The 25,216-nt window shown below is 37.0% G+C and overlaps 2 protein-coding genes across 2 annotated transcripts; both read left to right on the top strand.

Moving 5' to 3' along the window:
* The first annotated feature begins 14,464 nt into the window (after positions 1-14,464).
* LOC120342456 (AN1-type zinc finger protein 2A-like) lies at positions 14,465-17,620 on the top strand. Its single transcript, XM_039411289.2, has one exon. The coding sequence runs from the start codon at positions 14,617-14,619 to the stop codon at positions 15,415-15,417; it is 801 nt and encodes a 266-aa protein (XP_039267223.2). The 5' UTR covers positions 14,465-14,616; the 3' UTR covers positions 15,418-17,620.
* Positions 17,621-19,472: 1,852 nt separating this feature from the next.
* LOC120347151 (activated RNA polymerase II transcriptional coactivator p15-like) lies at positions 19,473-24,300 on the top strand. Its single transcript, XM_039417026.2, has 4 exons — positions 19,473-20,096; positions 20,510-20,624; positions 21,411-21,516; positions 21,882-24,300. Exons 1-4 carry the CDS (start codon positions 20,020-20,022, stop codon positions 21,962-21,964), a joined length of 381 nt encoding a protein of 126 aa, XP_039272960.2. The 5' UTR covers positions 19,473-20,019; the 3' UTR covers positions 21,965-24,300.
* The last annotated feature ends 916 nt before the right edge of the window (positions 24,301-25,216 follow it).

Raw genomic sequence — 25,216 nt, 5'->3', positions numbered from 1 at the left:
AAAAACAGTAAAAATAATAACAATTGCACACAGACATCGTATTTTCTAACGATTTTCGAAAACAAAGTTGCCCTAAGATTTTCAAAAGAGAAGGCGCGCTAACAGCTTAACTAAAACGCATAGTCTTCCTATTGCCGGAAAACGTATATGATTCAGAATGGTTTTGGCTCCATAACCATGGGCGGTGCCATTTGGTCCATATTTGTAGCTCCTACACGACACTAGCGGCTTATATTGACTTACATATTGACTTATTTATATCACGGGTAGAAGATATCGGCATCCTGGTCAAACCATGAGAACCAGAGTGTAATAAGTAGACTGCGCCGAACAGGAAAGCGTCGGTCATTATAAACCATTTCCTTGGAAGCTTCTTATCCAGGAAGACGGTTTAAAAATATCCTGTTAAAATCCACATAACTGCTAGGCGGTTACGGTTTTCTCCATCAAAAAGTCCAAAACATGGACTGGTACAGGACAAGAGGCCGTGGTTTGCCACATGATTAGAGGTGAGCAAAATCGAATATTTTTTTTCGAATCGAATATTTTTAACGAATTCCGAATAACGAATCTATTTTTATACACAACGGGTTTAGGACGTCGGAGGTCGATACTCCCGTTGGAAATTAATATAAATATCGCAAAGTCGGCAACAAAGCGGTAAATTGAATAATTCCAATATTTCAGTGAATTGTCGATTATCGGGTAGTTTTAATAAATATACAACACGCATCTATAACGCGAGACATTCTAATTTTGGTGAGCTACATTTCCGCTGTCCCCTTTTTTTACAAGCACCAATACTTACGCCACGTCGAAGTTTGGTTTTATATTGCTGGGAGAACTACGATTTCATATCGGCAACATATGTTAAAGACGGCTTTTAGGGAGTGAATTCGGAATTTTATTCCCATTTTATCTTTTGCGGCGGCTTTGATCTTTTCCGTCACCGTTTGCAAATTAACTGTCCCAATTTTAGGTAAACAACGTTATCATTTCTGACACCCGGATGCGGATATTTTTGAAGAACATAGTTGGCCTACTTATGAATTTACTTTTCAATTGTGCATGTTTATTTCCGTATTAAATAATATATAAAAACCCTGCAAAGTCATTGCATTGAATCCTGAATGTTATTTTGAGTTCAAATAACGATTCAATAAATAGGCAATAATGACAATTCTACTACTAAAATAATAATTCCTTGGTAAAAGTTCGCTCAATAATTTGTTAACTTGTTTGACAATTTCAATTTTACGAAACGGCGTTGGTGCGCTATATGCAAAACTGAGAATTGAAACAACGCCTAAATGGGACTCAAATTTGGTATTTCTGTTGCTAAGCTAGAGCCGTGAGATTTTCGCGGAGTTCAAGGGATCCGTTTAGTGATGCGCAAGTTTCGTGTCCAAGCAAAGCGGATTAGGTACTCGATACATAAGTAGTAAAATGGCATTCTAATTCTTAAGAGAATGACATTCAAAGGTTATTGTTGCGTAACGATATACGGCGTGGTGTTTTTCGTTGGCGATCAAAGTTCGCCCCCCCCCTCACTTTCAACACTCCACTGTCCATGCATTGCCAAGCAAAATGTTAGCTTTTTCGAAACATTACTTGGTTAAGGATGAAAGCGATCTCTGAAGAGCTAATAGAAAGTATATTAAAGGTTATGGCCTGACATTTCTCATCTGATTACAACTTGATAAGTGTTTTTTATACAAGTACTGATACCAGTTTTGGGAATAACTTGAAAGGTCATTTTCAAATCGATGGCATTTATATATAATCGAATTTTTTGACAACCTAAAATTTCTTTTTCACCATGTATGGTCTCTCGAAAACGTCATTTTAATCAATTTTGTGTTTGGGTCATGCAAAAAATGGCTAATTGCTAGGGATGCGACGAATCCAAAAAGGTTCGGCTCGGCCGAATCCCGAGTATTTGTGCTGGACTCGTGTCCGAGTCCCGAGTCCAATACTTTTACATAGCTACGAAACAAATACCTAAAGTAATGCTGTTGTTCTCGTATATTGGCCGTAAATTAAACATTCTGTATGAAAAGACTATGTAATTTAAATACGTTGCACATAAACACTATTACTTGCGAGACAATCATTCTCTGAGCGACTAGTTTAAATTAGAATAAATAGGTCATATTCCCGGTCAAAGGAATACTTTGTTACGTAACTCTGATCGACCGCCGCGTCGACTGCTGATGACGCCGCGCTCGTGTCCTGTCACGATAAATACGGGCCATAACCCACACGTTTGGAACAAATTTTTTATGGGAAATTTTTACTCATATGTAACTTTTTTAGTCGGCGCTGATACAGACGCCCATCTCCGTGAAAATTGAGATATTAATAAAGAATTGCCAACTGTGGAAGCATCGAATAAATGTATCTTATAAATATATCGTAACAAAAAAGCTAGCTATTCTTCGTTTGAAAACCATCAATAGCTATTGTCGAATCCGCGGAAAATAAGAATGTGTAATTGTTGATTTTGATTCAATAAGAGAGACGCAAAAGGCGAAATGTGTTATATGCTAAGTTACGGCTGTATGACACAACCATTTTCATTAATACAAATAACGGCGCTTCAAAAAGCAAAATCAAATTTATTAACATTAATTTAGAAGTGAGAGTTACGAGTTAAGAATTCACATACGACTCTCGCTAACAGACAGAAACGATAAATGTGAGAATTATTAGGGTTTTCTTTCTGCGCCTATCGTTATCTTAACAATTCCCAATTTTGCATAAAGCGCGCCAACACCTTTTCACATATAGAAACGTCAAACCAGATTAAGTGAGGCAGGTAAATTATGTATTATATGGAAATATTGTTTCGACTAGGTAGAAATGCCATAACTCGAAACAGCACGCAATGGTAAATTTCCGGAGTTTTTATTTATTATCTAATATTAAAATAACACAGCCACGATAGGTATTGTTCGCTTAAAATAGGGACCGTAATTTACAAACTGTGATATGGAAGATCAAATCCAGAAGATAAGACCAGAATAAAATTAATATGTTTATGAATTCACTAATTAATAGCTGTCTTTAATATCTTCTCCGATTTGTACTCACACTTCTGCCTGAAATATAAAAACGAAACTTCGATGTCCGGCGTTGCGTGAGAACTGATAGTGAAAAAGGGTGCTTTAAAAATATAGTTTACCAACCATAATTAGGATGTCGGTCGCCGAAACGATCGCGGTGACAAAAAAACAATTCACGATTGTGATAAAATTACGGATAAGAAGTAAAGACGCCGCGTTGTTTTCGAGTCTCCAGTGTTCTAGTAATTTTCTACTATCGGTAAATTAAAAGAAATACGGTAGTCGAATTATTCGATCAGGAAAAATTCGATCTTGCCCGTCACTAATCGCGGCGTATGTAAATAATCATTGAATAAAAATAAGAAGTCGGCCCGATTAACATCCAATTACCACGAGTAATAGTTTTCAAATTTATGCACATTTAATCGATGCGACTTGCGAGATTGTTTTTGTACATATATACGATTGTAACGCCACTGACATCTGCGAGTTGTACTTTTCTCTTAAAAGAACCGTAATTTTCACTATTTTATTTCTAACATTTGTTTCTCTCCGAAAATAGCTAGATCATTTATGAAACGATAAAAGGCGAACAGCGCGACATGGTTACCGCTGATTACGGATTAATCACTGTTAGAGGATTAGCAAGTATATGCTTGAAATAGGACGTGGTAAACATTCACTAAACGACGTCTGGCACTGGAAGACAAGCTACACGCGCAACACTGGAATTTATTCAGCTGACTTTCGCTGACATTATTTTGTTCTTACGGCCTCGTGAATTTGTAGTTTTGGCGCCTAGTTTTAATTTCACCGTAGAGAAAATAGAATTTCTCGTCGAATCCGCCACCAGTCTGCGCTTGACTATCGCGTGACGTATGATATCCCGGACTCGGGTAAAATCATCAAAGACTCGGGCCGAATCCGAGTATCAAATTACGAGAGATTCGGCCACGAATCCGAATCTTGTCGCATCCCTACTAATTGCATGTCACCAGACATACGGAGTTTAGAATCTGGGTAATTTGGTTTGATGTTTCTGAATTTACGAGACGATTGAAACAATACGTTAGGCTCATAATAAAAGCAAATATCACCATAACGCAAACACAAAAACTTCTCGAATTTGTAGCTTTTGTCTGTTAGCAAGCGCCGTGGGTGAATTCTCGCAAAATTCCACGATTGATTTAGAAACGCGCGAGTTCCGCGCCCAACCAAAGCGTCGCAGGTCACCTGGTACCGGATATGCGAATAATGAAATGCCATTCGAATATTTTGATATTCAATTCGCTAATCGAATAATTTGCCCCTCCCCCTCCCCTACAAATCATCAAGCCGTATCAGCTGTCTTCACCCCCGTGATAAAAATGATTTGTTATCCTTATGCAAATGATCAAAAAATATATATAAGGATATCTAATTGATGACCTCGGATAAACGGCTACCCGATTTATGGAATTCCGAACGATCTAAACCTAAAGAAGTAGCAACCTCAGTAGAAAAGCTCTTATACTTTGTGTGTATAATTATTTACTCCAAATATTTTTGTTAGAATAAAGATCACAATATTTTTCTGATATTTGAAATTGATGTTTATGCTTCAATTAACTATAGATCGAACAGCGCTTGCTAAAATACAATGCTACCGCGCGAGGATGTTGAACAAGGTTTATGCTTGAATGATTCAAGCATTTATCATAAAATTTGTACAAATTCTCCGACGTTAACTCGTAAACAACCGCTGATAAAAATACAAACATGTCACACGGCACCAGTGTTCAACACTAATATAGTGTTACACGACTCACTGTGTTAATGTAGTTACTTATCGATCTTAAGATCGGTAAGTATATTGATAGGTATTTGTATGTATGTATGTATGTCTGTCTGTCTGTGTGTCTGTCTGTTAGATGCACGCGATATCTCACGAAAGCGAGATTGAATCTGCTCCAGATTTTGCATGTGCATTCATCTTATCTCGGACCAGAAGCCTATTGATTTTGGGCGAATTATGTCGTATAATTAGCGAGTTATCAATCAATTATTGATATAGTGATCTAGATTTTTGTAAAGCGAGAGAATTTTGAAACCCGCCGAGTGTGTGTGTGCGATGCGCAGTGCGCAAGTTACAAGAGCGGATGAATCGAAACTGCAGTTTCTGTTTTGGGGATCCCCTAACTATCGATCGATAAGTCTTCGGTTTCCAACCGATATTCTCGTTAGAACATTGGTAAACAAATGTGCCGTTGCCAGAATTTAAACGGGATCTTCCCTATTTGGTATTGCCATTTCAATACATATTGAGTATGGCGGTAATCACGGTGATTAAAACCCTTTTTTTCCGCTGGTTACAATCGATTTTTGTACCATTTTATAATATGTAATGACTAGTTAACCAAACGTGCCAGGAACACCCCCAATATCTCTTTGAAAAGCTTATTTTCGCGTCTTCCTACTAAAACGCGCCCAGATGACGTACCCGCAAACTGTTCGACCTTACGCCGGTAAGAAGAGAGAAATTTCAAAAAATTTTGAGAGAACGTTTCACACTCTCATCGCTCCGATGAACACGTGTTACAAAGAAACAAGATTTAAGCGCTCTGCTCAAAGAGCATTACGTCACCTTTGCAGAAAACCAGACTCAGCTTCGCAAGCGAAGCGAAACGCGAAATATTCAATGATATGTAAGAGCATGTTCACGATAGTTGTCTGGAATCTTTGTTTGTTTATTATGTGCGCGAAATTGTTTCCCGCTCGATCAAATGACTTATCTTTGAAGTAATGACAAATACTTTCGTGTATCTCTAAGCTTTGAAATATCTACACAAATAAAATTCACCTAGTAGTAGAATAAAAAATTTACAAAAAAAAAAATTTTGACGGATCAAGCACGGATCATAGTTGGAAGCCTAAAAGGATTTTAGTTAGTGCGGGAATACTTCACAAAACATGAACATAAACGTAAAATAGTCCGAAAATAACTATTATTGTCATATTATGACCAAGGATGGTAGTACGAATATATATATCATTAGGAAAAAGAGAGTTAATGAATCCATTACTCCAATCGAAGATTTGATTTTTTTGATTCGAAGTCCAAACTCTTTTCCCTAGTTGGCCATTCTCACGTTGGGCTTATCCCTCACCCATGATATCAAAACAATCTAAGATTTGAAATCTGAAATGCTTGTTATAGCTGTCACTAAAGCTTAAAATCACGCGAATAGTAAAATGGGGGCTCCCGAAGTATGCGAACCAAGATGGCGGACATCGGAATGTAATAAGTGTACTAGGTTAGGGTTAGGCCATAATTTTAGGTATAAATACTACGGGAGGCTCTTGGCTAGTCTTCGAACTGATAATAGGACTAAAATAAGGAAAATTATGGCCTAACCCTAACCTGTTACCCATTCTACGTTCCGATGTCCGCCATCTTGGTTCGCATACTTCGGGAGCACCGTAAAATGTATATATAAATGTTTGTGTGTATAATTATTTTGTCAAAATATTTTTGTCAGAATGAAGATCCACAATATTGTTCTGATAATTGGAATTGATGTTAATGTTTCAATTAACTGTAGATTGAACAGCGCTTGTTGAACGAAGATGTCGAACAGGGTTTATGCTTGGGTGATTCAAGCATTTACCATAGAGTTTGTACAAATTCGTCGACCTTTACCCGTAAACCACCGTCACCAGTGTTCAACCCTAGTATAGTGTTACGCGACACATTGCTCATAGTGTTAATGTAGTTTTAAAGCATTGGTAAACATGTGTGCCGTAATAGTTATGGATGAATAAGTAAAATATATATATGAATGTACGGCCCAAATACGATAGAATGTTTGCACTTTTGAAATAAGAAGAAATCAGAATTTTTTTTTTCCAGTTTTTAATATAATATAAAGTTGCAATATATACAAATAAAATACGAGTAAAAACGATCATGCCTTTACAAAATTACAACTATACAGCATCGAACTTAACAGTTCAATCTCCCATTTAGTTTGTCAGAAACAACTTTCCGAGAGGGTTACTTTTGCTCATTGTTTTTAACATACAGAAGGTTTTCTTGCATATTGCCGTGTTCCACTCCGTATCACAAATACAAATATTAACATATTTGGGTGATGGATGGTATTGCGCAAGACAACCGAAGCCAAATAAGTTCGATCGACAATATTTCCATTTTATAGAATTCAGAAATCGCTCAGTCGAAAGTGGAACGAGAAAAAACACTTGATTTAAATATGAAGTACTTTATCAAACTGTGAACAGTATCTTGATATGTACATACTATAAAAAAAAATCTGTGGTAAAGTGGAAATTTGGTTTCAGTTAATCACGTTGTTCACCTGATCTACGTGGGCTATATTGATAATATTTCTCGTGGCGACGGTAAGACGTTGTTCCTCAACAACATTTCCGTTGTCGTTGAAAATAATTGACAGCTTTATCTCGCTATCAAATCCGTCGACTTCGGTCAAGAGGAATTGGCCTGGGAAAAATTCGAAAATTTCCCAACCGGAATATTTCTGTAGCCAACTAACCACATCTTCAAGTTGTGCGGTCAATAATTGAATGCGCACCTCTATAGAAGGAGGGCAGCCATATACCAGGGATGTGACATCGACATTACAGTTAATTGCATCCATATCATCTTCATTATACAGGGCAGTGAGGGCACGTACGGCTTTGGCGATCATGTCACGTATCGCTTCCGCGGTCTTGAAATCCAATATAGTTTTAGTATCTTTCGCCTTGAATTTGTCAGGAACTGTTAGATATTTCATTCCAATTCGGTATCTCACGCCACTTTGGTATTCAATGACCGCTGTGTCGTAGTCAATAAAACCCACAAGTTTTGCAGGATTAGTCAGTGCCATTTTCACCTGTCCATCAAAATCTGAATCTTGAAGAACGGCTTGAACATAGTTGGGCGGGCCGACATCAAGAAGAACGTCGTCACCTTGCTTGATATTGTCAACTTGAGCTTGAATGTTCTGATAGTTCACGACTTCGTTCGCCGTAGGTTTTCTGAGAGCTCGGGGGTTCACCATAATTTTTTGCGATTTGTTGAACTTGACATAGCAGTTGAGCGTGTCATCAACGTACACTATTTCACCAACTGTTCTCAGATATTCAAGAAATATGAACGGAATATTTTGTGAGCCGAGCGTCATTCGAATAGTTTGAGGAATTTTTATTTTGACTAAATCCTTTGGAGAAAATTTCAAATCATCGTCGAAGGCAGGTTGTTGGGCGTCTAACTTTAATAAGGATTTGGATGAAACTATCCAAGATCGACCATGTATAGCTTGTACATGAAGAGTTGAGTCTTCTCCGATAATGACGATGGTTACTTCCTGTCCCTTAATTTTGCTCATTTCTTTGTACCAGCCACCTTCATCTTTTTGATTTGCAATCAGATTTTTCATGTTGTCAATTACTTTGACTCTTTCGCCGACTCCAAAGTTGGTAATTGAAGCTGTGTTAGTTCTTGCGATAGGGACCTGGTCAGCGCACGATTCTAACAAAGCAGAAGATATTTGGATGCTTTCCATCCCATTAAACGTCACCTCCACGTGAAAAGGAGCTATGGCCGTGACTCTCCCTTTCTTACCGAAGCATTCCTTGGGAATATATCCCAATCCGATCTGTAACAAAGGTACAAGTAAACCGTCAGAATTTAGTTTGACTATATCTCCGACTTTCCATCGCGAAGAACGATGAACAATGTTGTCAGTTGAGACCTTTTCAAGAACGCCTGCATACAGAGTACAACTATGGAAAATATCGCGAAACAAAACGTTGATAGCATTGTCAAATTTTGACGCGATTTTAGTTACTACTCCAATGTGACCATGTACTAAAGCAAGACGTGGCACCCAACCTATAGTCCTCCTCTGAATGGACTCGAAATCTTTTAATGGGTATTTAACTTTTACCATATCACCCAATTGAAAATCCCACTCTTCCACGCTCGATAATGGCGTTTCAACGCCTCTGATATTCTTTATAGTTTCATTGCCAACCAAGCCCGCCGATATTTTATCAGCCACTTTGAATATGCGTTGTCGACTGTGACGATATGCTTTGGTAATACCAAGGGTGGCCCATGTGTCAAGAAGTTGACTCTTGGGAATGCCTACAGCTTCCGCCATTGTATCGAGCTCGTCAATAAGTCCCTGGAATCCACTATGGATATCTACCGGTCCGGAATTTTTGCGCGAGGTGCTCGGTCGATCTCCAACACCTTCCATTGACTGACCTAACAATTTTAACAAATCCATATTTATTATTCCTAGTTCTGAATGAACAATAACGACGCTCATGCATTAATTATGGTCCAAGACTCTAGCTGTTTTCAAAAATATTGCTCAGCATTGCTCTTTTAAAATAACCAAAAATAATTTTTGTGAAAAAATATGAAGTGTATTTTGTTTTGTTGATATATATACATATATCGCGGCAATAAGCACTCAGTATGAATTAAATGAAACTAAGTCACAATTAAGGTGACTCTGTAATGAAATTTGAAAATATTCAAATCCTTGATAATTGAACTTTAATTACAAGAACGATTTCACACAACTTACTCCGTGTACCATCTCTATTACAGTTATTTTTATGTGTACACACTTGAACTATATATGCGATGCCAAAGCCGATTTTCGGTCGCAGGAACAATTTCCCCGATTTAACTGTCTGAACCAACTCAATACAGACAACATTTCTTTCTTTCTGCACATACTAGAACCGACCGAAGTTAAGACGAACAAAGGACGATTGTTGCAAACGGGAACTTGAACTAGACTCCCGGATGGTAAACAATGTTTGCATATAGCTCACATACGATTCTAGCGGAGATATATCGTAAGTTTTACTCTTGATACTTAAATATGCCTTCAAGATAGCAAATGATAATATCCTACACATATAGTTATAAAAACGCAGGAAAGGCGATACAGGTACGTAATTTCAACCAGGAGAATGTTTCACATCGCCGTGTTTGGCTTTGCAATTTGTATTTCTGTGTGTGTTATATTTGTCATGCTGTATTTTTTACAAAAAAAAACATTTTACAAAATCGTTTCCCACCGCGAACGAAAAAAAACTGTTAAAAATAAAGCAACAAAATGCTCAGATTGAATTTTCGTTCTTATATAAAGCGGATTATAAGACTTTACGGGTACTGGTAATGGTTTTGATTGTAGGTAATAAAGCACAGTACCTGATCAATACAGTAGGCGAGCCGGCTTATGAGGCGCATAATCAATTTTTGGCAAAAAGGAATTTAAAGTGCGCCTTGATCCGTAAAATACGGTAATAGTTAATTGACGGGCTGAGCGTTAGGAATATGCCTGCCGTCGCATTTCTGATTACTCTGCTTGAGTTCGCAGGTCCGAATCCCGTGGGGAGAATTATGTGCGGAAGGATTGCTGAACATTTCGCCACCGTAGGGTGGTTCACGCAACCATTGGTCGGTTATGGCTTCAACCATCAAGTCCATGCATCTGAAATAAATAAATGGTAAACTAATCCCATACACGCCATGGGCAGATAACAGGTGCAAGTGAACGTGGTCCGCCATATGATTAAGCCGTCTTATCGGCCCCTCTACCCCGGGATAAATATGGAAATGCTATCCTCTGAAAACCTATCTGCGAGTTTCAAATTCGCCATATATTACATAATATGCATCATGTCATCATCTTATGCAATTTAATATATACAAAAAATTTTAAAGCTAGAAATTCATTAATCAAACAGAAAATTGGACCGCAAAAATTGCATAGGTTGCGGACGCAGAAAAAGTAGCAACGTTTATATATATATATACTTCTGCTCAGTTGGTAAATGGTGAATTAACAGAACGTGTATTCCTAGAAGATATTTTTCAAGACCATGCAGGGGCGGCAGTGTGGCTAAGCGTTAGGAACACGCTCTCCACCGCACCTCTAATTACTCTGCATGGGTTCGCAGGTCGAATCCCACGCGGAGATAGTTATGTGCGAGGGAAGTGCTGGACTGCTCGCCGCCGTAGGGTGGTTCACGTAAACACAGGTCGATTACGGCTTCCTCCACCATCAAGTCCATGCTTCCGAAAACAAATAACTAACTAATCCCATACCCAACATGGAATGGTAACCGGACTAGAGGCCGCGGTTCGCCGTATGGTTAAGCCGTATTTAGGGTTGCCACTTCTGGATACATTTTTTTCGAATCGAATCTCGAATCAAAAATTTTCGAATCGAATCTTTCCGAATCTGATTCCATTAAGCTTTTTTTTTCATTGCATGCGTATGTTTGCTTAAAGTCACAAAAAGGCTCAAATCTAGAAGAGAAAAACTTGAAAATGGAATACGCTATATAGTAAGGATGATAAGGGTTTTTCAGTAAATAAGCCACACTTATTTCCATCATGATAAAAAAAGAGGTAGGTCATAGATATCACCAATAAACGCATTGATGAAAAACTTGCTGTTGCAACTTATCTGTGAGTCTTACAATACTGAGTTATTATTGTGTCATACTTGTATGAGGACTGAGGCAATTTGATGGAATTCATATGAGAAGATAAATAGGGAACATTTGTACTGTTATGTCATAAACACAGTAACAGCACTGCTTTCCCTAGTCCCACACCAGTATATGTGACTGTGGTATTTCACTTGTTATATTAAATTAAGGCCGGCCTTATTACCGATTCTTTATCTTTAAAATTTTAGTACAATATTTTATATTTATGCTAGCAGCATAGAGTAATACGACAAAAACATTCTAATTGCATCTGAATTACTATAAATGGGAAATGCTTGCAAGAATATGATTGAAAACGATAAAATTAACCACGATTAAATTACATTAATTTCGAGAAAAAAATGTTCACCAGACTACGATTGCAAACAAAAATTTCCATAAATATTAGGGACAATATTATTGGCTAACAGCGTTATTGGCTAACTCGGGCACCATTATTATCGTGGACTACGTTTAATTTCGTAATTCGAAAGTCCAAATGTGCATAATGGACGCCGCGCTGACGAGCGATAATTGGTAGGCGCTTTATCTCGATCAAACATGGTCGCTGGGGCTAAAGTAAGACGACATTAGCACAGTATGCTTGGTCTGGTATGAAATCTGGCACGTGTTGATGTAAAACATTGCACAAGTTGCCATTCCTCAAGTATTATTTACTCCCACCTGTCCGTTATGACATTTGCTAGAAATAATCCGAAATATTTTATTCCCGCTTGTATCGCGCTAACAAAATTAAAAGAAAATACTTTTTTTTGGGACAGCTTAAAAAAGACGTGTATGTACTATTACATTGTGTCTTCCTGATTTCGTTTACCGCCACTCGAGTGGAAGCCTGACAAACGCAAACAAAATAAATATATATTTTAGGATGAGAACCATGATTGTCAATTAACATTGCCGGCCGATGAACTCATTCAGTAATATTTCTCTTCGAATGTACGCGAAATATTTCACTCAGAACAAAGTTTAAATCAAATTCCAATCAAAATTAAATATTATCCAGACGTCGGTAGCTGATTCTTTATCCAATCATGTAAGGGCGTACAATAACTTAGTCGCAGCGCAGGTGTGCTGTTGAAAATTTCCATCAAAATTGTCACGAATTTTTAGGTATACGATCTATTCAAATTCGCGCAAAAGAGAAACTTAGGCTATTTAGTGGAAAACGGAACTCGCAGTTCGGTGGAAATTACGCCACACAATCATCACGAGTGAAGCGTAAAAGAGTGTGTTGTGCCGAACTTGAACAAAAGACAGCAGATAAGTAAAAAAGTCAATCACGAAAATTCATTTTCATTTATTTCCGTTCCGTAATTTGGTGTTATTTGGACTGCCGCATAAACGCATTCGGCAGTTTTAACGCCGCCGAAAACAACGATTAACAAACGGGCAATGTATTTTTTTCGGTCTCGTAATTTGGTGGTATTTGGAGTGCCGCATAAACGCATTCGGCAGATTTAAAGCCGCCGAAAACAACGATTTAACAAACGTTCAATGTTTTTTTTTTCCGGTAAATCGCCCTCTGTTTCCGAATCGCGTAAATCTGATTCGAATCGATTCGGAAAAGATGCGATTCGAATCGATCCGATTCGTAAATCCAAAAGTGGCATCCCTAGCCTTATTATCCCTTTCCTCTCCCAGTCTCCCCCGGGATAATTATGTAAATCATATCCTACCGGTACTGGTACCGATGGAGGTAATCGAGGCCTGCCTTATTTACGATATATATGTATGGCGTACACCAATGATATAATACGGAGAATAAAGATGAAATGTAAATAAAAAAAAAAGTCAGCAACATCACACTAACATAACGGTAAGAGTACGGTACTTAGAAAGAGTAAACAGACTAGTTCTAGTAATCTAGTACGACTGTAAGAGTAATCTCTCGTCTAGACTTTTCAGTAAAATAGAAAAACTACCATTATCCCTATTGAAGTGAAATACTTTCAATACTGAGAGTTGATCGATTTTGCCGAGGAAAACCACAATAGCACTACAATACAATACACCCAATGTACCGGTAGCAAAACAAATTATCCAACAACCCACATCGCGTTTTCGCCAAATTACATACGATAAAGCCACAGTACAACAAAATGTAGTTAGATAGGTATTACTCACATAAACTTCAGATCTTAGTAAATCTTTTCTCGACTGCTTCAGAGTTCCCCTTTAATATCCCGTTCCAAATCAGACAGAAGTAAATCCAAAATTTTTAGAATTCCGTACCAGACGACGATCGCAATCGAACTAGCCCAAAATAAAAAAAAAACTCTTACGGCATCTTGTGACTGGATAGGATAGGATAGGATTTACATATTTATCCCGGGGGAGAGGAAAGCCGATAAGACGGCTTATCCATATGGCGAACCACGGCCTCTCGTCCGGTTACCATTCCAAGTCGGGTATGGGATTAGTTTTACTGTATTGTTTGTTTTCGGAAGCATGGACTTGGTGGTGGAGGAAGCCGTAACCGACTAGCGGTTACGTGAACCACCCAACGACGGCGAGGAGTCCAGCAATCCTCTCGCACATAACCATCCCTGCATGGGATTCGAACCTGTGAACCCACGCAGAGTAGTTAGAGGTGCGGTGGCGAGCGTATTCCTAACGCTTAGCCCGTTGAGCCACACCGCCGCGCCGCGACTGAAAAATATTATAATTTCGTTTCAGTGAATTTATTAAATGTGATTATTTACGATTCGAATGAAAAAAAAAAGCCAGGATAATACTTTTGAATGCGTCAATTTTATCGTACCTTGACAGGCATTTTAAATAACGTCATATCTTTAGTCAGCGCATTTGATCACATGACTACTTGTAAAATATGATGATTCACGATATTTCTAGACGTTTCGGACTTCACAGTACGGTATTGTTCGCGCGCTTGTCTTGCGGTATTTAATTGCGATTATATTTTGAAGGTTCTATTGCTCTACGTTACATCAATTGAAACAGACGTTTTGGATTTACATTTAGACCAGATTTATTTTTCTTCGAAATCATGGAGTTGCCAAAAATAGGAGACCATTGCTCAGATTCATTTTGTCGCCAGTTAGACTTTTTACCGATAAAGTGCGACGCTTGTGAAAAGCAATTTTGTAAAAACCATATTCGATACGAAGATCATAAATGTGAATCTTCTTATAAGAAAGATGTCCAAGTTCCAGTTTGCCCACTTTGTAATAAGCCAGTGCCAGTGCCACGAGGTGAAGTGGCGGACATAAAAGTTGGAGAACATATCGATCGAGATTGTCAATCTGATCCAGCGAAAAAACATAGGCAGGCGTATTCTAATCGTTGTTCAGCTCCAAAGTGTAAACAGAAAGAACTCATACCAGTTGTTTGCCCAGACTGTCGGCAAAACTTTTGTTTGCGACACCGCCATACGCAAGACCATGACTGTAAAGGATTTCAAAGCAGTGGACGAGGGATTTCAAACTCTGGCGTGGCTGCAATTTTTCGTTTTAATAAAGCCTCAAGTTCGAGAAACACGGTTTCACAACCGAGGCAAACACGACCACAAAAAACAACTTTAAACGATCTTGGTCGAAGCTTAAATGCAGAGCGACAAAATCGTGGAATATCGACTTCACAATTACAAGGAAATCTTTCTGAGGACGAAGCTTTAGCCCGGGCACTTCAAATGTCATTAGCAGATGAACCCAAACCCCTCACTCAAGAAGAGAAAGATCGTATCATGGCTCAGGAGCTTCAACGAGAGGAAGAAGAAAGACGAGCTGCGAGTAGACGCCGAACGCAACAAGAATCGAGGAGAGATGATTCGAACTGTAAACTTAGCTAAAGAAGAATAGTTTTGCAATTGATTTTATTCTGATTTTAAAAAGTAATTTTATATCATAATAAGTTGTTTTGTTTCGGGTGAAACTTATTTAATAGCCCCTATGAAATTTATATCTGTTCTTTCAAACACTTTCAACTTCTGCATTTTCAGGAATTATCAAGTGTGACTAGTCAGAATAATCCTGATCTATATAACTAAGTGCTGTTGCTGTAATTTTTTTTTTCCAAGTTGATGTTAATTGGGCCAAACTATGTTGGCGTCGCATCCCAAATATCTCTGGTTTCAACCCCTTTTCCCATTCTTTCACCATTTAAATTTTATTATCAAGTCTCAATACATCTCATCTAAGTTTTTTTTAATATAGTCCTTGTTTATTTAAGTTTTTTACATCATAGGTACACGAAGCACATCAAAGTTTTCCCAACTTATTTAATTTATGACTTTATGAACACCCTACATAATGCTGCCTACTTGTACAAAATGGATTCGGAAAATGATTGAAATTATTATTTTTCTGTATGATTTTTGACTGTTGAATTATGATTTATGATAATTTTTTGTTACATATATACATAATATATTATGGTTTTGCTACTTTCAGTCAAATTTTGTAACTGCCTAAATGTAGATATCATTCAAGAGTTTTGTCGCTCTATCTTAACAAAACTAAGGCCAAGTCTCGTACAAATACAGTAATAAAATAAACAGAATAACCAGGCAAAGGGGCAAATTCTGAAAATTGTTTTATATCGCTGACGAGCATATATGCTTACTTTTTGAGCAATTAAGGGAAGTACAGAATGATGTGGTACTTATCTCATGGGTAGTGTCAAATCGGGAAACCGCATCGATATCCTACACAAAATACACGCATGACTTCTTAGAATAATAAGTGATTTGCACTAATCTCTCATTATGGACGATATTATTCTGTACAATAGTCATTCTTCTCGATAAGAAGCCTATCGCTTTTGCCAAAGTACTCCAGGCCCTGGAATTTCTTTTTATATCTGTCATGTTTAGATGAACGTTTCTCATGTGGAGATTTCATATCAATTATGCTTATAATGACAAAATATTCAAGCATTCAGTGCAATAATATAGACATTGGAAATGACTTGAAAATGTAAAAGAGATGGAAAAAATAGGGTTAAAAATATAAAACTGGTATTTTAGGGACCAGAATGTGCAAAAACTCATTTGAAAAATAGTAGATTGGATTCATGATATGTACAGGGTTAGCATAGATATACAACTTTGGGGCAAATGATCAAAGTAAGAAAAATTGTCATTACACATAGGATCACCTACAAACGCAATGCTTTAGCGATTCGAATACACCAAACTTTAGCCATATACTTCACAAAACCCAAAATAATGTATTTTAGTAGTCAAATCGTCTACAAACGATTGTTTTTTTGCTGTTTCAGTCATTACCAATGTCTCTTACTCATTTATTCGTTTTTCTATATGTCAAGTATAAATTTATATAAAATCAATGTTTAAAAATACGTATTATGTGTAAAATATTATTCTGTAGTAGGTGTTAGTGTTAATCCTAGTCTAGTTTGGTTCAGAATGATGATTTAATATTAGCTTGAACTGCAATGTGGGTGCTGTCTGATTCGCTTCGGTGCTTCTGTAATTAGGAATCGTTGAAGCGTGACTGGTCAGAATAATGCCCACCAAACTGATTCTATATGGCTGCTGTTTCCGCATTTTTGCTTGCGGTGACATAGTTTGGTAGATGAGGATGAAGTTAGTTTAAAGACGAACTAGATTTGTTGGTACCTTTTCCCCCTCAAGTTAGGATTATTCGAGTTTATCATAACCATAAGACCATTTGACCTCAATATCCCAATTACTTGAAAAAAAGACATAATTTAGGTGGTAACAGTTGTCCAAAAATAGAGTTATCTTCACTCAAGGACTAATTGATTTCACCTCAGATGCCAAATTCACCCCTCATTCCAATATTTGCATGCTATGTTCTCCTTTACTCTTTTATTCGATATGGGCGGGAAATTATTTCCGATTAGTCATGCTTGTGTTATTCCTAGTAATGCAGATGCGGAATAATATCAAAGCAAACCAGACCAAATTGTTCTGCCCAACTCTGCTTGAGTTTACATTTTATAATACCGTATTAGATAAATGATATACGATAGTTTTTATTGTACTAGAATAAAGTTATTTTATTTAGCAGATAATAATATTAAATATAAATACCGTTAAGCTTTATTCTTGAATTATGTGCTGAGAGCAACATCAAAAGATAAAGAATTGGTTCAGAAAGAAACTGGGATATAATTATGGTTGTCAAAAAATACTGCTAGGGATCAGTTGGGATAAGACATGGTTCCCAACAATTTTTGATAAATTTCTTCTTCAGCTTATTTCGTATCTCTTCACTCCGAACTACTCAATATGTTCAATATTTAATGGAACCTTTTCTTGCCTTACACGCAGGTCGCATTCTAGTTTTTGTGCAGTTTAAATAGTTTATAACGTGTGCATTAATATGTGTAAAATATCGATAAACAACTAAACTAGAATTCGGTTGAAAACCCCAAGACTTATCGATCGATTTTAGGGGATCCCCCAAAACAGTGGTCTTACTCCATAGTGACACCGTGTGTCCCATCACTAATTAATTAATACCTCGCTAATTATACGACATAATCCATTCAAAATCAATGTGCTTCTAAGATGAATGCACTTGCAAAATTTGGAGCAGATTAAACCTCGCTTTCGTGAGATATCGCGTGCATCTACCGTACAGACATACAGACAGACAAATACCTATCAACATACTTACCGATCAAGATCGATAAGTAATTACTATAAACCAATGCTTCCTCCCCAAGAACAATAATCCTTCAGGAGGAATCCTCACCTCACCAGTTAGGAAACCAGTTGAGAAGAGATGTTAGTGGAATTTAGCTGAGATAGAATTTGCTTTACTCCCCAGAATGGGGAATCTGACTGTTGTTACCCAAGTTTGGTTCATTATCTCGCCAACAACTTATGAGTTTCACGAATACTGGGGACTGGGCCTTAATTCACTGAGACAGCTGTTTCCAAACTTTTTGTTCGCATGATGCAAAATTATCAGAAAAAAAGGCATGGCGCACTTGCACGAAAAAAATGCCGCTATTAAATGAAACTAAGTTTTGTGATCATAAATGTGTACCTCATGCTTTTTGAAGTTTGTAAACATGTAGGCCTAAGGAATAAAGGCTCTGGCTGATTTTTCTTTAAAATACTAAAAAAAATCACTCATGTTCGATATTAGTGCGTCGCTGCGCACCCCTTGGGAACCACTGTACTAGATATTAGCAGCACACAAAGGTTAAAGCACTAAGAATTTATTTAAAATAAAAGTAGGCTATGCAGATGGCTCAATTACTGTTGCCTGTAATCGGGCTGAACAAACCAAGCTAAAAACAAAGTGCAACATTCACTTCTCGTGTTTCAAATTTTAACCCCTCAAAACAATGGTCACTGTTCTATAGAAACTTCGGGGCTCCCGAAATATGCGAACCAAGATGGCGGACATCGGAACGTAACATGGGTAACAGGTTAGGGTTAGGCGATAATTTTTTTTATTTTCTTCCTTTATTTTGGTCTTATTATCAGTTCGAAGACTAGCCAAGAGCCTCCCGTAGTATTTATACCTAAAATTATGGCCTAACCCTAACCTAGTACACATATTACATTCCGATGTCCGCCATCTTGGTTCGCATACTTCGGGAGCCTTGAAACTTCTGTATAACTCTATATTTGAAACATTCAACATGTGCGGTGTTTGGTCTTCTACTTGGTCTCCTTCAGTATCCACTGATACTGACAAATAAAAATTTGCATTTTATGGAAGGACCTTCATGCATTTAGATTTCTTTCAATTCTAGCATGATTGTATGGGCGATGATCAATTCAAATTCCCCCTAATCACGCGTCTCCTTGGACACAGGATATTTATGGGCGATAACTCCTAGCATTTTATATACTAGTTTTATTGTGTCTCACTCTAGGACTTAGTCATTTTAGTTCCTTCTTTATATTCTGTTTATATAGTATGTATTTTCAGTATGGGTAAAGATAAACTACCTTTTATGAAATGACCTTTTTGTTGACTATTTGGGATCAAGAATGTATTCTAACCTGATCACTAATGCCTGCCCTGCGGGTATAAAATACTATAGCCCAGGGCTACTCAACTATTTTCACTGAAGATCCGCATAAAAAACTTCAAAATTATTTGGATCCGGTCTTTCCATAAATTATGTTTCGCATCCCTAAACGTGCACTTCCTCGACGGGCTAATTATTATTAGCTAATTAAGATTGTTTATTATGGTGTTATAGTTCTTTTCATATATATTCAAACATATAAAAGTCATTTTATAAAAGAAAACTTCAAAAGTGGGGATAAGGATACAAAATAAAGAATTAGGTGCGTCCGAATCGAATACCCAAAGGTCCGGATATAGACTGCGGTCCGCCAGCGAAGTAGCCCTGCTATAGTCTACTACATTAATTTATTTCACTCTTTTTTACTTTACACTATTTGCCAGATAAATCAAACAAATAGCCAAATAAAATGTCAGGCAAAGGGGAAGCTTTGTCAGACTCAAGTGATTCTGAAAATGAGAAAAAGATAAAAGCAAAGCTGAGAAAGTAAGATGCTTCAATTATTTCTGTTCTTAAGTCATGTCTACTCTGAGCAAAGTTCTACACAAGCATCAACTAATAGGACGGGTGCTACTGTAAAGGAGAACTAGAATATTTCTGTCTTAAGTTCCTTCCTGTTTACCGGCAGGAAAGGTATAAGCGACCACTATAGGCTCTCTCATGATTTTACAACATCAGGATTGTATTTAAAGGCCTTTTTCAGTTTTGGTATTTTAAGACTTTATATTATATATATGCATCTTCATTGTATTATATATATTTATATTGTTGCACAAAATTGGTAATCGAATTAATCAGTTTTATTTATTTTGAGACACCCTATATATATATCACATATATATTGTTGCTTACAGATATTAGTAATTAAAAAGAATAAATTAGAATAAAATTATTTTTAGAGAACAGAAGAAATCTGCAACAAAGCGCAAACAAGCAGATACAGCGGCACCTGAAGCAAAGCGACCTGCTGGGAATAGCAGACAACAGGATGGTAATAAAGAAGAAAAATTATCGGTAAGATTAAAATTTTGTCATGTGGTCCATTTTTGTTAGAAAGTTGTTATACGCATTTCAGTCTAGTGTCATACCTGGTTACTTGATATTCGCGCACCAGGCGTTGGAAGCAACAGCAAGGTCCCGAACAGTATGTTACCGTAATACCGTTACGTATAATTGTTATACTGGTGTGATTGAATTGTTACGAATATTCAAATGCTTAAACTGTGATAATAACCTAGATAGTATCTAGAACAGTGCTCCGCAACCTTTTTAAACTTGGGCACACTTATAAATCTTGCCAAATTCGACGGCACACCACAACAAACGAAAAAAACAAAGTGCAAGTTTGTTTTATGTTTATATTTCAATGAGAGATTTGTGGTTGTTTTAATGAGCACAATACGTGAAAGAGCAACTCGAAGTTCGCCGTCAACATCTTTTATACAGGATCGTTGATCGTTTTTGATCAGTAATAAAGAGGAAAAGCTTTGTTCGCACACATAAGTAGTGCAAAACTGGAGCAATATTTCAATAGCTGCATTGGAAATGTGCTTATATTTTTCTTTTATGAAAATCCAAAACACATCAAGTGGAATTTCGCTGAGTTTCAGTTTTAGCGTTCATAAAGTGTTAAACCATTTCACGGTCCTATCTAGCGGGCCATTTCAATTTGTTATGCGGGCCGTAATTGGCCCACGAGCCACTGTTTGGGAACCACTGCTTTTGGCACATAAGGTTTGATGAAAGATGTTAACTTTGCCACTTTCAACAGTCGGGAATAACTATAGCTTTTGATTGCAGATTGGTAAAATGAAATTCGTCACCGTGAGAGAATTCAAGAATAAAATTTATGTTGATATTCGTGAACATTATGAAAAAGATGGAGAATTATTTCCAGGAAGGAAAGGTTGGTGAACTATTTTAACTGTAATTTTTGATAGGAATTTGCTTGAAGCAATTTCATGTGCAATCACTCAGAAGAAGAGCAGACTCATCACTGAGCAAAGTTACAGGTTACCACTGAAATCTGAAGAGCTCTTGCATTGTTTTATATGGTTTTATTTTGATATACCAGCATTTGACTGCAGATTCCAAATAATTGGCTTATGTTTTATTTCCTAAATTAACCTTTCAACTAGAACTAAAAATGCCAACGTTTTTATAGACAAAATTATTCTGAAGTGCTCTCAATTTTTAGCATGATCAAGGTTGATGTGAAAAGTACTACTCTTTCCCTTCCAAATTTAAATGTTTTTTAATTTATACATCCAGGTGTCAGCCTCCCAGCCGAGCAGTGGCAAAATTTAAAGTCACTGATAGATGACATTGATGAAAAGATTCAACAAATGTGCTGAAAAGCTTCTGTTGCTTCTGTTGCAGTCGTTTATGCTTGAAGAGTGGTTCTTACAGGATATTCAAAAAAGCAATTCTGTGATACTAAAATGGGAAAACATACATGGCTCGCTAACTTAATTTGTCCCCTGTTTCTGGGACTTGTCATTTTTTTTCTGTTCAAGGGACATTGTACATTTAGCTCTTGTTCATGGGACTCAGTTATATTGAGTATCCCCTGTTTGAGGGTATTAGGTAACTCAATTTCAATGGATTGGGTAACTTGTTATCTCTTGTTCAAGAGACCAGTTATAGCTTGTTCCAGAGATTTTGCAAATAAAACCGAATGATATTTTTAAAGGTGTTTTCATGAATTTAGATAAAACTTTTTGTTCCCATTTTATCAATTTTGAAATGGATTACTAATTTACATCGAAGCTGGAATATGGCTGAAATATCAGTATTCAATCAAACTATATAGTTTAAAGCCAATGGTTTCTGAATTAGAGTTTATTCCTAATCAGGCTACGTCTCTCCTTTGCTTTGCTTTTTTTACTACCTACCAGAACTGCCTTTGTAAGAAATGGGAAATTGTTACTTGTGTAAAACTGACAACACAGTTTATTTAAATTTTTGATTTTTCCCTTTAAATATGCATGGAAAATAAAAGTAGTGGCTCAGCATTCATAGAGTGCTCAAGCATCCTCTTCAAATTTAAGAAAATTGATAGAATATCAACCACTATTATTTATGGACACCCCCACCCAACTGCTGCTCTGAGCTTTTATTTGTTATCTGCTGATTGTAAGCTTGCCTGTGTGCCAAACAATGAAAAAATAATTGTACTGTTTGTTTCAATGTTGAGTACTGCTATATGCATCTATTTTGGTTTACAGCAGTGATTCCTGAAATGCGGCCAGCTGGCCAGTTACGGCTCACATGGTGATTTAATATGGCCCACAAATAAAAAATAGATCATGTCAATTGTTACGTCATTATCACAGTTCAAGCACAAGTATATTCGTCACAACTCAATTGTACTGATACCGGTATCGGTCCCTTGCGGGCGCCTCCTCTACTGGCCTGCACATATCTTTCTGCTTCTAATTTAAGCCCGGTCAATTAACATTGGGAACCATTGGTTTACAGCGATAAAAGCTTATGCATCTTAGGCAGGGCTGTCCAAACCGATTCAAATTAATTAAAAATAAATTATATTCAAAATTGTAAAAAAAATGACAAATCAATCAACTTTCCAACTGCAACTTTCCTGCATTTCCAAATTCACACTCATTGACAAAACTTTGCTTTCTATGTGGTGTTTGACAAAATTTGGAATGCATTCAATATTCAGAAATATTATTTTAGAAAGTATTTTGAAAATGTAATTATTTAGTCTTGGCTGTTCTTGCTACTATTATTTGTTCTGTATTTTGAATGTGTGCGACTGATCATATCGTGTATGTGGGAACCTTAGTTCAGTGCATTACTCATATATGTTGAGAACGCAAGGCAGACATCAAATTCAAATCCTGAAGCCGAGGCATTTTTCACAGCGTTCAAGCTGTGATATATAAAATGGGGGTTCATATTTTAAAAAATCTTTTTGATGTTTTGGGTGGCTGCTTTCCTAGAGCTTTGTTTCGAGCAAGATGTATGACATCTTATTAAAATTATACTTTTAAAGTAGTTATGAGTTCTTGAATTCTTATGGGTGATTTTTTGATGGTCGATGTCCTTTTCTGTTGAATTTTGTGTGATTCCATAAAAACATGCTTTTGCTGTTTACTTGGTGAATGATTTAGCATTTCGGTACGCCTGAAGTATGCGCACCAAGATGTCGGACAACCTGAACCCTAACCTGGTACACAACCTGAGTTCAGGTTGTGCGCTATCTTGGTGCGCATACTTCAGGAGGTCCAGCATTTCATTATGTGGAACTCTCAGAAATCCTGTTTCATCCCTTTTTGTTAATATTTTTGAAACTTATTATTTACCAATGTACAAACTATGGTAAGCCTAACAGCAATTCTCTTCTAGAATTTAGCATGCGGTTTGCAGATTAAGGTTGGAACCCCAAGCCCTGCTGTCCCAAGGGTTAGTAGACTTTCGTTATGTCCTTCTGAACAGGTAAACACCCTCTATGGTACATAGTGGTGCCATATTTATCAGTGGCCACTCATCAGAGCGGTTATGAATTTATTTGTTTGTTGGATTACAATATTATTCCTGATAAACGTGAAACATTTTATTACTGCCATTATTGTTAGTTTAATGTTCAGTGCTTAGCTTTTGTCTGTCATTTTTGATAATTTTGTTGTTTTGTCTGTTGTTTCTGAAATAAATTTCGTTGTTCGAATCGTTTTTTGGTCGTGTTGGAATGGATTCATCATTGCAGGGACGCAGCTTTTGATTCTTATATCCTGACGGTTGTCTCTTCCAACAGTGAAAAAACACGAGAGATAGTTTTTCATATTCAGTAATTTATTTTGTCACTAGGACTGAATCAAATTTTTACAATAGAACAGGATTTGCATATTTATCCCGAGGTAGAGGAAAGTCGATAAGACGGCTTAATCATATACCGAACGAGGGACGTGGTTACCAGTCCATGTCGGGTATGAGATTAGATACGGGTAGCCCGGTTATTTGTTTCCAGGCGCGTGGACTTGACATATAGCGACTATTTATACGTACCAAAAATTTGAAATCAGCTGTTCCATTAGTTACGGATGAAGGCTATTTTTTACTTTATCAACAACAAGAACAATAAAAAGTTGGCAAAACGATTGGTATGTTCACATTGTATCCAATCATTCCCAGAAGTTCCCAAATAGCTCTACCGCAAACGTACCCGGGGTATTCCCCGGGTAAGCGATGAATAATAATTTAAGCCCGAGAACATCCGAGGATTTCTTTCCATAAGATGTCGGCTCTTTGTTAGATTTCTCTAAGTATAATTAGTAGACAGGTCAAAAGAACATGCAAGTTCAATTAACAAAAAAGAGAAAAAACATACCATGAGCCTCAATAGGATTTTTTTTGTTTGGTTAGAGTTGTATGAACAATGAAACAGTGAACTTGGCGCCCATCTATCTAACTCACACAAGCATGTATAAAGAAAGATAAGAAACACGAACGTGTATAGCATAAACAACTGCACTGTTTGAGCAAACATAAGGTGGCTATGCTTATCGTTTGGGATTTGTTTGCATCGGCCACATTTGAAGCAAACCAATAACTTGATTGAGGTAAACAACTGCGAAGTCATGTGA

Source organism: Styela clava, chromosome 1 (genome assembly GCF_964204865.1).
Source record: "Styela clava chromosome 1, kaStyClav1.hap1.2, whole genome shotgun sequence".
Taxonomy (NCBI): domain Eukaryota; kingdom Metazoa; phylum Chordata; class Ascidiacea; order Stolidobranchia; family Styelidae; genus Styela; species Styela clava.
This window is presented reverse-complemented; position numbering and strand designations above follow the sequence as displayed.

What these genes read in the sequence shown, in the direction of transcription:
- LOC120342456 (XM_039411289.2), top strand. Translation starts at nt 14,617, where the DNA reads ATGGAGTTGCCAAAAATAGGAGACCATTGCTCAGATTCATTTTGTCGC.
- LOC120347151 (XM_039417026.2), top strand. Translation starts at nt 20,020, where the DNA reads ATGTCAGGCAAAGGGGAAGCTTTGTCAGACTCAAGTGATTCTGAAAAT. An exon ending in ATAAAAGCAAAGCTGAGAAA is followed by an intron (nt 20,097 to 20,509) that starts GTAAGATGCTTC and finishes AATTATTTTTAG; the next exon opens with AGAACAGAAGAAATCTGCAA. An exon ending in ATTATTTCCAGGAAGGAAAG is followed by an intron (nt 21,517 to 21,881) that starts GTTGGTGAACTA and finishes TTATACATCCAG; the next exon opens with GTGTCAGCCTCCCAGCCGAG.